Source organism: Equus quagga, chromosome 5 (assembly GCF_021613505.1).
Source record: "Equus quagga isolate Etosha38 chromosome 5, UCLA_HA_Equagga_1.0, whole genome shotgun sequence".
NCBI lineage: Eukaryota > Metazoa > Chordata > Mammalia > Perissodactyla > Equidae > Equus > Equus quagga.
Window position 1 is genome coordinate 55,724,265 of NC_060271.1, and position 15,855 is coordinate 55,740,119.

A 15,855-nucleotide genomic window follows, 5' to 3' on the forward strand; every position below is an offset into this window, starting at 1 on the left:
AGAGTGAGAGACAGAGAGGAACGTAAAGAGGTGCGATTTACAAGGGGCTCTGGGAAGGTCACACCTGAACACAGACTTGAATAGGCAAAGGAGCGAGTCATGCTGATTTCCCTGTAATTTCATTTTTTTTACTTTAACTGGAATTTTTTTCCAGTATACGGTATAACAGAAGCTTTGATTATTTTTTCCCAATGTGTATGCAATTATCTCAATACTCTTCCTTTCTCTTTATTTTCAGAAGCTATGTTATGAAATTGAGTCTATTTCTCAGTTCACTAATATGTTCTAACGTGTATTTTCCTGACAATCTATTCTTTTTTAATTGCTATCTTTTGGATCATCCTTTTGAAAAAATTCAGCAATCCTTGCTCTTTCTTCTTCTTCGGCATTTCTAAATCATCCTTTCCAGTCTCAAAATGAAATTCCATCTTCCTGAAAAGGCAAATTATGTCTTAACTATCTTTGTATCTATAACACCTCCCATAGAGCATAGCTGGAATACACTTTCAATACATTTTTGTTAAATGATGAATGAATGAATTTCAAAACTCATTTAGATGTTGTCAACTCTTATTCTGGCCTTATTCAGGCCCCTCACTCTTAAATAGGTCACACATAGCAGAGCGCTACTCACCCCACCCACACGCTCCTCATTTGCTCCTGTCAATCAGTCTCAGAATAAATTTTACATTAATACTTCAGCGCTTTACTACAAACCCACTATAAACTCAGCAGCTTTGTTAAACAACCGAAGAAAATAACAGAGTCTCTCAAAAAGGCAGAGCCACTTCCATAAGAAAGCATATCGTTTGTATTTGAATTATTTTATTTCCTTTATTTTACTTGGATAAGATTGAAAAACTTGACGCTCAATCTTTAATGCAGTCAAACCATACGCTTTTCCACTTCTGTGTTTGCACCGATTGCGCATCCATATTCCTCCCAAAACCAAGAAGACCAGCAAAAGAGGGGCCAGTACAGTCCCCCAGGGGAACGTGGCAGCTGTAGGAAGAACAGAGTGACATCAGGGGTTGAACATTCTCTCACTGCCAAAGAGGACAGGGCAGTGCAGGTTTACAGAGAAGAAAGGAAGTAGAGTTTGTTTTTCCTAAGAAACGTGCATTGATTTTGAGAGAGTTTGTCCCTTACACTAAGATCAAGGATATTTGAGAATAATATCTGTGGCCTTTGGGAAACAAGCAAGGTAGAATAAAAATCCACCAGAGAGGGGTCGGCCCCATGGCCAAGTGGTTGAAGTTTGCTGTGCTCTGCTTTGGCAGCCAGGTTCCCGAGCTCAGATCCTAGGCGCAGACCTATACCACTCAACAAGCCATGCTGTGGCAGCGACCCACGTACAAAATAAAGGAAGACTGGCAGAGATGTTAGCTCAGGGCTAATCTTCTTCACGCAGAAAAAAACAAAGAGAGGAAAATTGGCAATGGATGTTAACTCAGAGCTAATCTTCCTCAAAAAAAAAAAAAACATCCACCAGAGAGAAACAACACGGGAGTGCAGGGCAGGTGTAAGGGTCTAACCTTGCTCCACTGGCTCAGTAGTGTACATATGATATCACCTGTTTAGGTCTCAACCAGCCAACTGTGACACGGCCAGGTACAATGTGCCCTTTTCCAATGAGCATGAGTGTCATGAGGATTAAATAAAGTAAAAAAGAAAACTAAACAAACTTTGAATAAAGGAGCCTTAGGTGTCCAGATTATTGCTTAGATCCAGCTATTTTATATCCTACTCCTTGGTACCTCTGTGTTATGAAAATGTAGGAACAGACTGAATAAAGAGTTAACAAGGAAACACAAGAACATGAGTGCTATTGGACACAGTGATGATGAGGTCAGAATTCTACATTTTTAAGCTACGATTTATCATAGTCTGTCTAGGCATTCAAGAATCAACACAATCTCAGACTATTTCTCCAGATGATTCTTACACCTTAAAATTCCACAGCTTAGAAACAAGTGAAGCTTTGATTTTCTGAGCAGCCATTCAGATGCACCTCTCGGTCCTGGTGAACAGCTGTCAGCTCTGCCCTCGGAGATCAGTCATAGCCAACGCAGCGAAGGACACGCAGGGGCAGGGCTAGTGTTATAGAAACATTTCACGGTTCCCAGCGTCAGGACGGACAAACCACAGGTTCCTTTGGGTCACTAATTTCAGCCCTGCAGTGGATTCTGCTTTCTATGGACTCCTCCATTTCCAAGCCTGTACCAACTCTCTCATGGATAGGATCTGAAATCTCAGCCTTTGCGTATGTGTTCTAGGACAATGGTTCTCAAACTTTAGTACAAAAGGAGCTGGCTAATTGCAGTCTTTGGCCTCACCCCAGGAGAATTTGACTGGGTAGATCTGGGGTGAGCCCAGGGATTTTTCAACTAGTGACTCAAGTGGGTGATGCTGCTGGGGCACAGACCACAGGTGGAGAAAAGCTGTGTCGTGTTATCATTCTCTGCCCTGAGGCTTAACCAGATCCTCAGCTTTCCAATTAAAAGTGTGTCTGCAGCTGCCTCCCCAGAAAACACGGAGAATGTTGAGTAATGTGTGTTTCTTTGATTGCTGCAGACTGCCCAGAAGGCATGATGAGATTCCAGCTGGGGATCATTCCGGCTTGCCCCTTGCTATCCTCCTGGCTGTCAACAGATTACATTAGCTGCATCTTCCTTTCCTGCCTGGTGCTTAAGCATTGAGAAGGAATCAATCTGATCACAATGATAACACAGGTGTTTCTTTTCTTCTTTTTTAAATGTCCTTAAATGGACACGAGGTCGAGTTGGCTATGCTCTCACACTTCACTTCCTGTTGACTGATGACTCTAACCCTAAAGCTGCCCCGAGCCCAGGGTATCTTTCAGTCCCCAGCTCCTAGAGGATGCAGTATCTCAGCCTTGCGATAAAGAATGTCTCCCCCTCCTTGAGGGGTTGTGAAAGGACAGCTAGTCCTGCTGATCCAAGGCAGAATCACATGAGGACAGGGTTTTTTAAAGTTTATCACAGAACCATTGTATCTTTTTTCCAAAAATCAGCTTGCTATATTTGAGTATAACTTCTCAAAGCCAGCCTCCTGGCTGGCAACAACAACAACAAAAGTCATAAAAAATGAGAGATTTGCTTTCAAACACTCCACCAGCAGGAAACACAAGGGCCCTCCTAAGTAATCATCTGGAGACCTAGTAGCTTTGTCTAGCATCCACAGAACATTCAACATGTCGTTTTCCCCTTTACTGTCTGCAAAATACATACCTTCTTTGACTGTGGTATGTAGCGTCTGAAAACTCCGTGTGTTATAGGTAACACATTTAAAATCCGTGTTCAAATCCTCTCTTATGACTGGATCAAAAATCAATGGCACTTCGATGTAGTTCTCATTATTTTCTGAGTACTCCCTGGGTTAGAAAACATTTACTTAAACATGGTGAATCAAATGCAGGCTCATCTTTACAACCTAGACACCCAAGCGTTCTTGGCCAGAAGGATCCCTTGTGCTTAGACTGATTCCGAGATTCATAAAGTTAGGAGAACTTACCATTACAACTGTTACTTATTCGGGAGACTTTCTAAGCCTGTTCCTCAAGGTCGGAGAGACACTGAAGATGTTGGTCGCTGTAACAGGACACTTGTTACAGGAAGAACTTAGGAGCCAGCTTAGTTTGGATAATGGAAAAACTCTTAAGGCTCTTGATGGACAAAGAAGCAGCAGTGGGAATAAAAAGGTCTAGTTTTGGAAAACATGACTGTATCACCAATAAGTCATTTGCATACTGAAGGGCAGGCAGTTTCCAGGAATCCAGCCCTTTGCCAACCCTCACTCTGGAATCTCGAGTGCAGAGCGGAGGCTGCAGTCGAGCCAGGAGGAACGGCTCTAGTGAGCACGACTGCCATGGGTAACGTCACCGGGATCCGAAAGGCTTCTCTATTACCCAGCCGTGTGATAAAAATATTGCTGATGTGGATCCACTAAGACCACTTTTTTTGTCTACAGGAGAAAAACAGACTCCTTCAAGTAGATGTGCAGTGTGAGTTCGTTGACATGAGGCACGTTATCGGTGCCCAAACTTTTCTCAACGAAGACTTGCAAACAAACAATTGTGCTAACCACACGTAATTTGTATCTGTTAAATTGCATCCAGAAAGGACTTTTTGATAAGTCTTTCCAAAAAGACAAAAATTTGGCCAGCAAAAGTACAGGCTAATTCGGAGTAGTGAACTATAATTTTAAAAGTACTTTATAATTTGGATATAATGGTCTCCCTTCCTCATAAACAAATGGTTCCCATTTACAAGGTCAGATTGCTCTGCTTTGAGAGTGAGAAAACACTTTCCAGAGACGAAAGCTTCTGGGAACAGAATTCTTTCTTTCTTTTCCTATTACCCTTCCTGAGAGACTGAGGCAGCCCACGGCTCCCTGAAAATTGGAGAAGGCTCTCCGACACAGTGATAAGTGCCAGAGTCCTTTTAAGGGTTTGGGAAAATGTTTGACACTCAGGTTGCAGAGTGGGGAATGGAAATGTATTAACTCCAAAGTATTTTTCCAAAAACTGCAAAAAACCAAGAAACGAATGTTTAATTAAGCAGCTAGAAAATGCAACGCCAATGCCAAGTTGTCAGCTGCAGCTTCTATAGTTATATAGAAAGTTAGATTCTCAAGAACGATTCATAAATCTTAGCAAAATTCAATTTTTAAAATTCTAAAACTCCAACCATTTAGAGCCAAAAAAACTATTTCTAATGTGGAACATGTGTCGTATTGATAGGTTGGACATGACATTGTCTCTAAAAGGAAGAGTAGAGCCTACAGGGGCCTCACAACAGCTCTGCCCAGAAGACTCTTCTAAGCTGACAAAGGAGATCTTCGCCCACTTACTGGCGCTGCCCCTCCGTCACGCGACCTCCCCGGTAGGCAATGTCTATGTTGGTGTTGTTGGCCATCCACCACAGATCGGTGGTCCACTGTGTGCCGGCTCCCAGAAACACCTTACACGGGATTATCAGTCTTGACCCTGTGTACAGCAAGACACAGCACATCGAAAGTCAGAACCCAGCTGGCGAACAGGGGTCTCCCCAGCTCCTCGTGTCCGCCCGCACATCAGGGCAGTGGCCCCTTCCCCATCTCCTCAAATACCCCTCAACAGTCGATTCTTTTCTTAGAAGGAAACTTAGTTCCCTCGAACAGTTCCATTCACACGGAGCATCAGTATTTACCAAGTGTCTCCAGTTCCTTCAACTGGTCTTCGTGGCAGATGAAAACCTGGAAGCAAGTGGCTTCCCCAAGGCCACTCAGCTCCTATGGGGCATTCTGACTTCAAGGGCTGTCTTCTTCCACAGTTTATTCTAGTTACCTCAAAAAATCCAGATTAATGTGTGGTTTCTTCCTCTCTGCCTATTGCTGGTCTCAGCTCTCATGGTCCCCTTGGGAACGCTCCGCTCTCAGATCATGCTCATGTGGGCTTAGCCCTTTAAAAAGCCACTGTATTTTATCTGAGTGGTGCCTCCTACGGCTGTGCAACGTGACAGCACTGGGCCCCCTGCCTCAATCTATAAGTTATATTTTTTAAGTTACCAAAGGAGAGAAGGGGAAAAAATGAACAAATCCTTCTCATTTGCTTCTACCTCCTCGCTGATATGCCTCCCTGTGTGGTGTCTTTTAATGCACCTGGCCCCACTTCCGGCTCAGAAAGCTGGTTTTTGCCCCTCCTTCACCGCCCCTATGACCTTAAAGACGTCTCAGCCAAAAGCAACACATTAACTCTGGCCTCATGTGACTGCCACATGGGTCAGTGCATTCAAAGCAACAGGGTGAGAAACTCAGCCCCCATCGGCAGGGGACACCTGTCAGCACTAGCCCGTGTCCCCACCTCCCCAGGTTTCCAGGTGGTTGCTCTGAGAGCCAAGGCAGCTGCTGGGAGCTGCAACTCACATGGCAGGCAATGAACCCAGTATCTGCAAAGCCATCCTTCTTACAGCCACCCATTAAAATTTAAAATATAAGCCCAATATCAAACAGAAGAGATAGACAGATGGTAGATGATAGATAGATAGATAGATAGATAGATAGATAGGACTCTGCAGCCAGGGTTTAACAAATGAGCAGAAGACCTAAAAACTGAGACAAAAACAAACAAGTAGAAAAGGTAGAGGCTTCACAGACACACAGGCCTGAGTGTGGACCCCAGCCTGACCTAAGAGTGGCTTTTTGACCATCCCTGAGCCACCATGACCCCCCTGGGCAGCTTTTCCTTCTGGAAAATGGGAGAAATAAGGCCTTTCTACAGGGTCAATGTTGAGACTGAATGGCATCCCAGTAGACAATAAGGAACCATGTGCTGCCCAAGACGGCCCCCCTCACAACAGGGTGGGAAACAGAAAACCCTGTCAATCATTTCCATTACCCCACTGACCAGCTGACCAGCAATTTTAGCAACAAGAAACCATCTCTGAGGGATCAGCAGTGGCAGGGCTGGCCTCTCTTTACAAACGGAATCTCAGAGAAACGCTGAGCATCAGCCAACTTTTGGTAAAGTGAATTATTTTAAATATACTACAGGTGCTGGCTACGTACGGGAGTCACGCCGTTAATCCTTTAGAACAGTTAGTAACTGCCACCAAAATGTTCAGAATTTACATTTGGATTTTTGTAGATAGAGTTTTCATGAAGCAAAGTATACCTGTTTTCAAACCATGCCATTTCTAACCACACTTGACAAAGGACTGCTCCTGCATTTGTTATCTCAGCCCCCTGCGCTGGGGCTCCGGGTCTCCACCCAGCCCGCCTCACACCAACCGGGCGGGTGCAGTGGCAGACACACCCGTGGGCAACACAGTCGTGCAGCCTTACCCAGTGAAGCCAGTATGGTCTGGCGGGGGGAGACAATCACAGGAACAGTCTCCTCTCTTCTTTCTGAGAAAGAAATGAGAAAAAAAGGACTCAATTAGGAAAGCCTTCATTTCAAGCTGAGGCTCGAGTTCCGTTGTTTAAATAATTAACCAAGTTATCCTTTCCAGTCTGGCCAGCGATTGTGAGATTTGGCCTTTGTCTGGCAAAGGAAACAGCCTCTCCACAAATTGAGCATCTTTGGCCAATGCCTTTCCCAGAAGAGAGATTACTGGAAGAGGCCACAATTGAACACACATTCCGCTGACAGAGGTTCTTTGCTCTGTGATAAACGATTAACCATTCCCCTCCCTGGCTTCCTGGATAAATTCTTAATGGTAACGTTCCTGATGTCCACGGGACAGGTTTTACCACAAGGTCTACTTGCCCTAAAATCTCTCCCCCCACTCCACCTCTGTTTCCTCAAGTGTCTGACACAGAATACCGAAGAATCACCTCCAAACAAAGGCACACGGGCTTGGGGAGCAGCTGTGCCTAACGCTAATCCCGCAGTGAGAGAGAAACATAGTGACCCAGCATTGGCCACTGGGTCTTGTTAATTGAGATAAACTCTGGGGAGGCAGAGGTGGACCTCCCAGGAATCAGAACCCAGCTCCACAAGAGGAGGGTCTCCCAGCAGCGTGAAGAAACTGGCACCTGAACTGGAACAAAAAGGATGGCTGGAGAGTGGGTGAAGGGCTGCCGCCTCCGCAACTGCTCGCGCCATCCTCGCTTCTTCCACCCGAGAGCATTTGGAAGCCCTAAGGCGAGTAAGCATTAGGCAGCATGGCGGGAGAGCCTAAGGAGCAGCGGCTTCCTGACGGTGACCAGGAGCCTGTCCCTCCCCTCACAGCCACATGGCTGTTACAGAGGCTGGCGCATGGAGCGGGCAGAAAGCAGCCTCATGGACTAAGTATGTCAGTGGTTCTCACACTTGAGGACGCATCAGAGTGGGGGCTTCCTAAACAGGCATTGCTACGCCCCCGACCCCCACCCGCGCGGCTATCAGGTCTGGGTGGGGCCTGAGATTTGGCATGTCCAGTGAGTACCCAGGTGATGCCGCACTGCTGGCCCAGGACCACCCTGTGAGAATGCCAGGGATACAGTGTGAGCACAACACAGGATAACACGTAGGTTGGCCGCCCCCTAGTGTTCCCGTGCAGAATCACACAAACAGAATAATGACGGGTCCCTTCCAAGTCACGGGAAGTCTCGGTGATTCCCTGCGGGGGAACGGGCGGTTGATATGAATGAATTCTCTCAAGACAGTAAAAGAAAAATAATCTAGAGATTTCAGTTCATGGGAGACATGATTTTCCCTGTAGTAAAACTGAATCTCTGGATTCTCTGTGAGAAAAAAAAGTCTTTTTCCCCCATAGACCAATTATTTAACTTTAGTAGACTTCCAAAGCTCTCTGAATTGCCCTTAAAAGACTCCAATTGTGTATTCAGTATATAAAGTGAAGAAAAATGGCATGCTCTCCAGGACAGAGTCGAGACTTAAATGCTTTTATGCCCTTGGACCAAGTGAGGACCATGCCCTCGTTCAGCACCGAGGAGGTGCGGAGGAAGGGCTGAGCAAATTTTAAATGCTAATCGATTCTGTTCACTACATTGTTCAGGTAGAAATCATTTAAAGCAAAGAGAGCGCACACTATTTGAAAGCCTGGATTCAAAGGCAAGTAGACATGCCTTGGGGGAGACGAAAAAAGGGCAATTTTTACTGAATATGCCTTCTAACTGAAGAGTCCAAGAAAATCCTGGTATCCTAGAATTACACATAAAGTTACGGCAACTATGTTCTGACGGCTGGCCCTGGAGCTGCAGACCTTCCAAAGGGGGCTTTCCAAGAGAACCTTCCAGTGGACCATTGCCTGGCCCCCTCTAGTGGTGTGTTGTGGCCTCAGACTTGGAACCCTATCGACACCCAGGGATCCAGCTTTCCTCATGGTAGGTTAACACCCCGCTTTCTACTTCTCAAAGTGTCACAGTCTTCTTAGGCTGATGCTTTAAGACAGTTGACGTATCTGTCTTCCTTTCATACCAAAGACACTCAAGGAATTCTATGCGAACTCTAATTTGCTCTTTGCGTGCTTGTTAGTGACCCAAGGTGAAGGGGTACCTTGACGGCAAGTACTTACTCTGGACACGGAGTTCGATATTTCTAGTGATGTTGACTCGTGTGCCATTGTGGGTCAAGGTCATGACACAGCTGTAATAGCCCGCATCCTCCATAGACACATTTTGTACAAGTAAACGAGGGGGTCCCGCCACACTTAGAAACTTCTCGTTGTCTTGATCCAAAAGGACAGAATCCTTAGGGAAAATGTTTTTCAAAGTTACACTTTATACTAATTTATATCTCAAAAGCTATGAACAGCATCAGTATTGTCAGTCAACGTTGAATTTGCAACCCAAGAATTGCCCTGGAATTTACTTTTACTTTGCAAATGTTGGACTTTGGATATAATTTTAACTGTATTTTTAGGAGAGGCAGTTTGTTAACATATGAAACAAATAAAATTGCTGGATTTGTTGAACAACGATGTTTAAAGCACATTTGTTTAAGCACAGTGGGAAAAAAAGAAACTCTCCTTTGACTAAGTAGGGCGTTTAAAATACAAGCACACTTATGGCCTAATAGCTGCCTACAGGCCTTAGGAAATACCCGGGGGGGGGGCTGTTATGCAGTCCTGGTGACTCGGAAAACAATGTTCAGAAGAGATGATGTTGCAGTAACTACTTTAAAATTCATTTCAATTTTATGAGCCAGTAGAGATGGAGAAAAATTTGCAAGAGAAAACTAAATGTGAGAAATGAGGCCACACTTTTTCATATAGACAAAGGTACTGTGGGTTCTGCTTAATAGATTCTCAAGAGCAAGGCCTCCAATAATACAGAAACAGTGAACGGGATTTAAGAAAACATCCGAACGAGCACAAAATGTTCTCAGGAACATCACTGTCAAAACCATGATGATCGAAAGCTTGCTATAGTCAAATAGAACCCTGAGTCATTTCAGAATCTTACCCTGAATGGGAACGCAGACATAACTGGAATGGTTTGTCAGCCACATGGCTCATAAAGTATTACCGCACAATATATATAATTGAGAGTTTTATTGTTCCTAACATGAGTGGTCAAATATGAAAAATGCCACATGGGACCCATCACCACAGTTGGTCCAAGGCCCGTGAGCCACCAGGGATCCCCTGCAGGGCACTGGTGCCCAGGGCCTGGGGTGCTGAGTTAGGGTTTTGGCGTCACCATCTACCAACTGTGTGACCTTGGGCAAATTCCTTACGTTTCTGTAGCTCCGGTTCTTAATCTGTAAAATGGAGCTATTAACAGTCCCTACATCATTGGGGTACAAGTCAGGGGGTTTACAACAGACTTTTACACAGTACAAGCAATGACTAGCTCAGCAATGCTTCGCATTATTATGAAGGGAACACATATTATTAAGCCCCACCATGATCTCTCTGTCCATCCTTACTTATCAAGCACCTTCTGTAGGTCAAGCCCCACACTAGGTGCTTCATACACCGTGCTCCATCTAATCTTCCAGACAGTCCCGGGCAGGAGGAGAGACTAATGACATTTTGCAGAGGAAACAGGTTTGAGAGGCGAAATAACGTGGCCAAGGCAGCACAAAGGTAAACAAAGGAGCAGGGTCTCAAACCCAGTGCTCTTTCCTCTACCGGTGAGACCTCGCGCCTGTCCTCTTCACCTTCTTCCTGAACCAAGAGAGAATTCGCCCCCTAGTGGGGCTGGCTCATTCACAGGAGCTGGCGTTTTTCCTCTACTTTCGGGAAATCATTTAAGTTTCCAGTATTAAATTGATATCTTATATATGTTGAAGTCATAATACCAGTCAACTGGTTAACCTATTCTTTTTTTTCTGAAAAGGCACATTTTAATAATTATGACAAAGTTACAGATAATGTTGATTGAGATTATATTGGAAAATTTATATAGATTAAGGAATGACACATTATTTCCTAAGTTAAAGGAAGTTCTTCGCTTTTTTTTTTTTACACAGTAGAAATATCTTTACTCCTTTGGCGATTAGCAAAGTCATTCGACGTTGTAAAAAGAATTATGTAATACTGACTTATGAAAAGTAGAAACTGACGGTCCTTTCTTATTCCCAAAATGTGTTTTATCATTTCATTGTATATTCCTCCATATTTTTAAATACAGGTAACAATATTTTTACATAAATGGGAAATACAGCATATACCATCTAAAGCCTTTTAAAAACTATAACAAAATTGTATATATCTTTCCATGTTGATACATATAAAACTATCTCATTTTTGTAAATAGTTATGTGATATTCCACTATTCCCAGTGAGAAACTTAAGTTTAACCAATTCCTAATGGTGAACATTGCCTTGTTTCTAATATCTTCTTATAAACAATGCTGCAGTAAACATGTTAGAATGTAGTGTTATATATATATATATATATATATATATCTGTTTCATTATTTCCATATAAGTTTTTTAAATGAACCTAATTCTTGATTAAAGGGTTAATTTCTATCAATGATTAAACAAATAACTGTACTTTTCAGTATCAATCTATGGCCTGTATCAGGGGTCGGCACACTTTTTCTGTAAAGGGCCAGATAGTAAATACTTTAGGCCTATGGTCTGCGTGGCCTCTGTCCAACTAGTCAACTCTGTCACTGCAGTGTGAAAGTGTGGAAACAAGTGAGCGCAGCGGTGTTCCAGTAAAATCTTATCTATGGACACCAAAATTTGAATTTTGTATCATTTTCGCGTGTCACAAAACATCATTCTTCCTTCCATTTTTTTTAACCATTTAAAAAACTGAAAACTATCCTAAGCTTGCGAGCCATACAGGAGCAGGTGGCAGCCTGGTGTGGGCCCGGGCTGCAGTTTGCCCACGCCTGGTCTACACAGGTGATCTGATCATGGTGTTTATTCAACCAGGCAAGAGAACAAATTGAGTTTACATTTATTCCTTTAACCCAAAGGAGCTTTTAAAAAACTCCATCAATATGTGTATAAAGTTCTTAAATAAACTAGCAGTTTTTTCTAAATTTTTATAGACAGATGACAGAGTAAAAAGCTATTTTCTCCAGCTGTTATTTACTCTGGATTCATTTTGTATTCTGTCTTCTCAGATCACTATTCTAAGGACCCTCATCCAAGCCACACAGGGATCAATGGAACGTATTAATCATGACCCTTTTATAATTAACTGATTTTAAAAACCCAGAAATATAAAAGCAAATGTTTTGTCTTCTGAATGGGTATTTTATGTCTTTCCTATGGCTAGTAAAAAAGATTTTTATTAACTGGCAACTTTTAAAGATGTACCTTGTACCATTGAACCTCCACATCAGTTTTGTTCCGGGTGAATTCACTCAGCTCAGGGCAAACTAGTAAGCCAGAGGTTGACAAGGTTAGGATCTGCGGGTATGAGATGTAAGTCAGGGCAGCTTCTGTCTTCTCAAAAACCCTGAGCTCAGTGGACATTTCATAGCAGTACGAGGCGTTTCTGATTTAAAAGGGGAAAAATGACAATAAATGGCAAGGTTAAATAAAAGCAAAACTAAATGAAATGAGTAATTTCCCCAGTCCCACTAAATCCTGCATCCTGCATTTTCTTGATTCGTATTGCAATAGTTATGTCCCAGATCCTTTTGAATCCTTGGGGGATGAAAAAGTGCCGTATCAGAATTACTGTATAGAAATGGTGATGTAGTCCACGTTTTTCCCAAAGGACCCCCCACAAGCTTGATTTCAACGCCGTCCAGGGCCACTCAGAAGTCCCCAAGTACTCTTCGAAGGGGCCTAAACCCTTCCAGGTTCTGGGGGTCCTTGAGCACGGCCCCAGCATGCTCCAACTCCCTGGTCCAGGGAACCATATCCAAATGGAGAGGGTGCTTCCTAAGAGCCGCTGTTTCCGTATAAAGAAAATTTCCTTTACTTCTTTTGGGAATCGTTTACTGAAGTCAAATTTCAAAAACTGCTGAGAGCTTTGTGTAAGAGCTATAAAACATTTTTGCAAAACTGCATAAAGGAAATTAATAAGTTTGTTTATTTGATTTTTTACATTTTTTTCTGGTTGGCCTAACTATAATCACACTATCATAATTCTAGCAAGACCCTAGAACTGGGAAAAGAACAGAGGCAAAACACTGATAGAAATATGGAGGAAATAGAGGGAAGGACAGAGGATATTAATTAAAACTATTTTTTAAGTATAAAAACATAAAAATATAATTATTTCAGCTAAGTTCCTGGCTACCTAAGAAAGACGGGACATCTGCAGAGACAATGAGAATGTGTGTTGTATAAGAGGGGGACAGGAATGAACAGGAACTTGCACAGCAAAATGTAAAACAATTTATATCGAAAGAAGGAAGAAAATGTGAAAAATATATGTGAAAGAAATAAGTCATAAAAGCTTATTACCTGAAAGTAAAAAGAATTAATTCAAATAGATAAGGCCAATATCTATATCATGTGTCATATCTTGTTGTAAAAAGGAAAAAGATATACAAACATTTTATGCACAAAGAAATGCAGAAAGTTAACTGTCACCTTGAAAAAGGCATAATCTTACTGCAAGTCATAGAAATGCAAATGAGGACAAGTCTAAAGGACAGTGCACGACCGGAAGTGTCGTCCCACAGCTAGCTCGCAGGGAGGAGGTGCGTGCCCGGCCCGTGCTGCATGCTCTACACACATTATTTCATTTATTCTCCAACCTTATGAGGTAGGAATTATTATTATATCATTTTTGAATAAGGAAAATTAGGTATACAGAAATAAATTTCCTAAGGCTGTGTAGCTACTAAGAGGTCAAATCAAGATTGGAAGCCCAGTAGGGCTGTGGGAAAACCCGCAAATTAGAGCAATAGCCCCAGAAAGCAAGCGCACTTGGTGTATTGAGAGTTACAAACCTACTCACGTTATTGATCTGGTAATTCCCCTTGGGCAAGATACGCCACAAAAATAACTCAAAAGAAATATAGGTGGGAATACTTTGATCACCAAGCATATTTCCCATGTAGTGGGACATCCCCACAACAAAGAGGTGTCGTCATTAGCGCTGTTCACCAAATGTGTCCAATTCCCCCATCCTGAGCGCACAGAGGGATCACACGTCCTGGCCCCACTGTGGGTGGGTGCAGCTATAGGACTCTTTCTGGTCAATGAGTCGTATGTATGTTACTTCTACACCACAATTTTAACAGCCAGGAGAGACACTCCCGGACCTGTTTCCTTTTGGTACAGCGACTAACAACATTTGCAATAACAATTGTTCCTTCAGCGTGGGTCCCTGAGCGTCTGCCGACCCATCACAGGCTTGTGGCCTGTGTGATAAATGTGCCTTTGTTGTTTTAAGTCACTGAGATTTGGGGGCTTTTGGTTCAGCAGCATCACCTCGTCCCCCTGATTGACAGAAAGGCCATGTGGATTCTAGGTCACAAAATTATGAAAATCACAGGAACGGGGCAGTTTCGTGCCCTATGACTATATGCCAGAGGGGATTATGGCAACTGCTGGGGATGCTCACTCTATTAGCACCCAGTCTTAGAGCCAGAAGACAGTCGTAGAGACGAGCCAAGTAAACTTTCCCACATGCTAAGAAAGCTCAGCCCACACTGGGATTTCCACTGCCCCCACACTCTCAGAGCTCTTTTGTTCTACGAGACCAGAAAGTAAAATAAGGGTATTAGGTACAATCTTCTTAACTGAGTATGAAAAAAACTTTAAGACAAACATGACTCAGCTCACATCTCTCTGATTTTTCATATGATCACTTCAGTAGTCGATAAGTATCGTCTTTTGGGAGAGAAAGAGAAATTCCATGTGTATATTGACTGTCTACTATGGTGCTCCTCACACCAGATGCTTCTCATGCTGTGACTTCACAGAACCTCCCAACAAACCTCTTCACAGAGGAGAAAACTGAGGCCCATAAATATAAAAGTTGAGGAATAAGACCAAGGTCCTCCCAGACGGACAAGGAGAGTGTGGAGATTCACATCCATATCATTCTGACTCGAAATTCCATTCTTTTTCTCCCACACTATTAAGTTTTTCTAGCAGTGCTCCTTAGAAAAGAACAAAATTTTTTATACTAAAAAGGAAAGAGAACTATGCATTTATGGTCATTGTGAAATCAGACATCCACATTTCCCTGATATGGAAATGAGCAATTGGTTGCCTGCTTCCTAGGCAGGTCCACTGACAGCACTGAACACACACACATGCCATCCAGGACTGGGGCCGATGCTGTCTGAAACTCTCCCCTTCACCACTAATTCCTTTGGGCTAAGAATGTCGCTTTCTTTGGTTCTCTTTCTAAACATAAATGTTCATGGGTACGGTTTCTCCTTAAATCAGAGGAGCTTATGAAACGCGGAGAGCCTGTGAAGTGGGCTGGCAGAAGGAGGGAGGAGAGCCTCGGAGAAAGATGGAGGCAGCCGCTGAAGAGAGAAGGCCCGGAACGCTGTTTCACAGTAAGGCCTATAGTCTGCCCTAATCCTTTCAGAAGAACTAAGCCAGGAAATGTTTAAGATCCCCGACACTAGGCACACAGCTTTCTCCTTCAAGAAACAGCAAGACATGCCAAGACCATTCCATGGGGAAAGGAGAGTCTTTCCAACAAAAGGTGTTAGGAAAACTGGATAGTCACATGCAAAAGAGTGAAGTTGGACTACGACCTTACCCCATACACAAAACTTAACTCAAAATGGATCAAAGATCTAAACATGAGTGAAAGTATAAAAATCCTTAGAAGTAAACACTGGGGAAAAGCCTCATGACATTAGATATGGCAATGATTTCTCGGATGTGACATCGAAAGCAACCAAAGAAAAAATAAACTGAACTTCATCAAAATTAAAAATTTTTGTGCATCAAAGGACATTATCAACAGAGTAAAAAGGCAACCCATGGAGTGGGAGACAATATTTTCAAATCATAT

General features: G+C 43.1%; 1 protein-coding gene across 3 annotated transcripts in view; it reads right to left on the reverse strand.

Moving 5' to 3' along the window:
- Positions 1-805: 805 nt before the first annotated feature.
- The window catches only part of IL1R2 (interleukin 1 receptor type 2), a 35,575-nt gene continuing 20,525 nt past the window's right edge, over positions 806-15,855 (reverse strand). For all 3 annotated transcript variants that reach the window (XM_046662619.1, XM_046662617.1, XM_046662618.1), the window contains exons 4-9: positions 12,231-12,411; positions 9,021-9,195; positions 6,844-6,906; positions 4,873-5,008; positions 3,252-3,394; positions 806-1,002 (exon numbers count right to left, since the gene is read on the reverse strand). In XM_046662619.1, the coding sequence (XP_046518575.1) occupies positions 821-1,002; positions 3,252-3,394; positions 4,873-5,008; positions 6,844-6,906; positions 9,021-9,195; positions 12,231-12,411 (880 nt within the window). In that variant the 3' untranslated portion in view covers positions 806-820. The remainder of the gene's footprint in view (positions 1,003-3,251; positions 3,395-4,872; positions 5,009-6,843; positions 6,907-9,020; positions 9,196-12,230; positions 12,412-15,855) is intronic.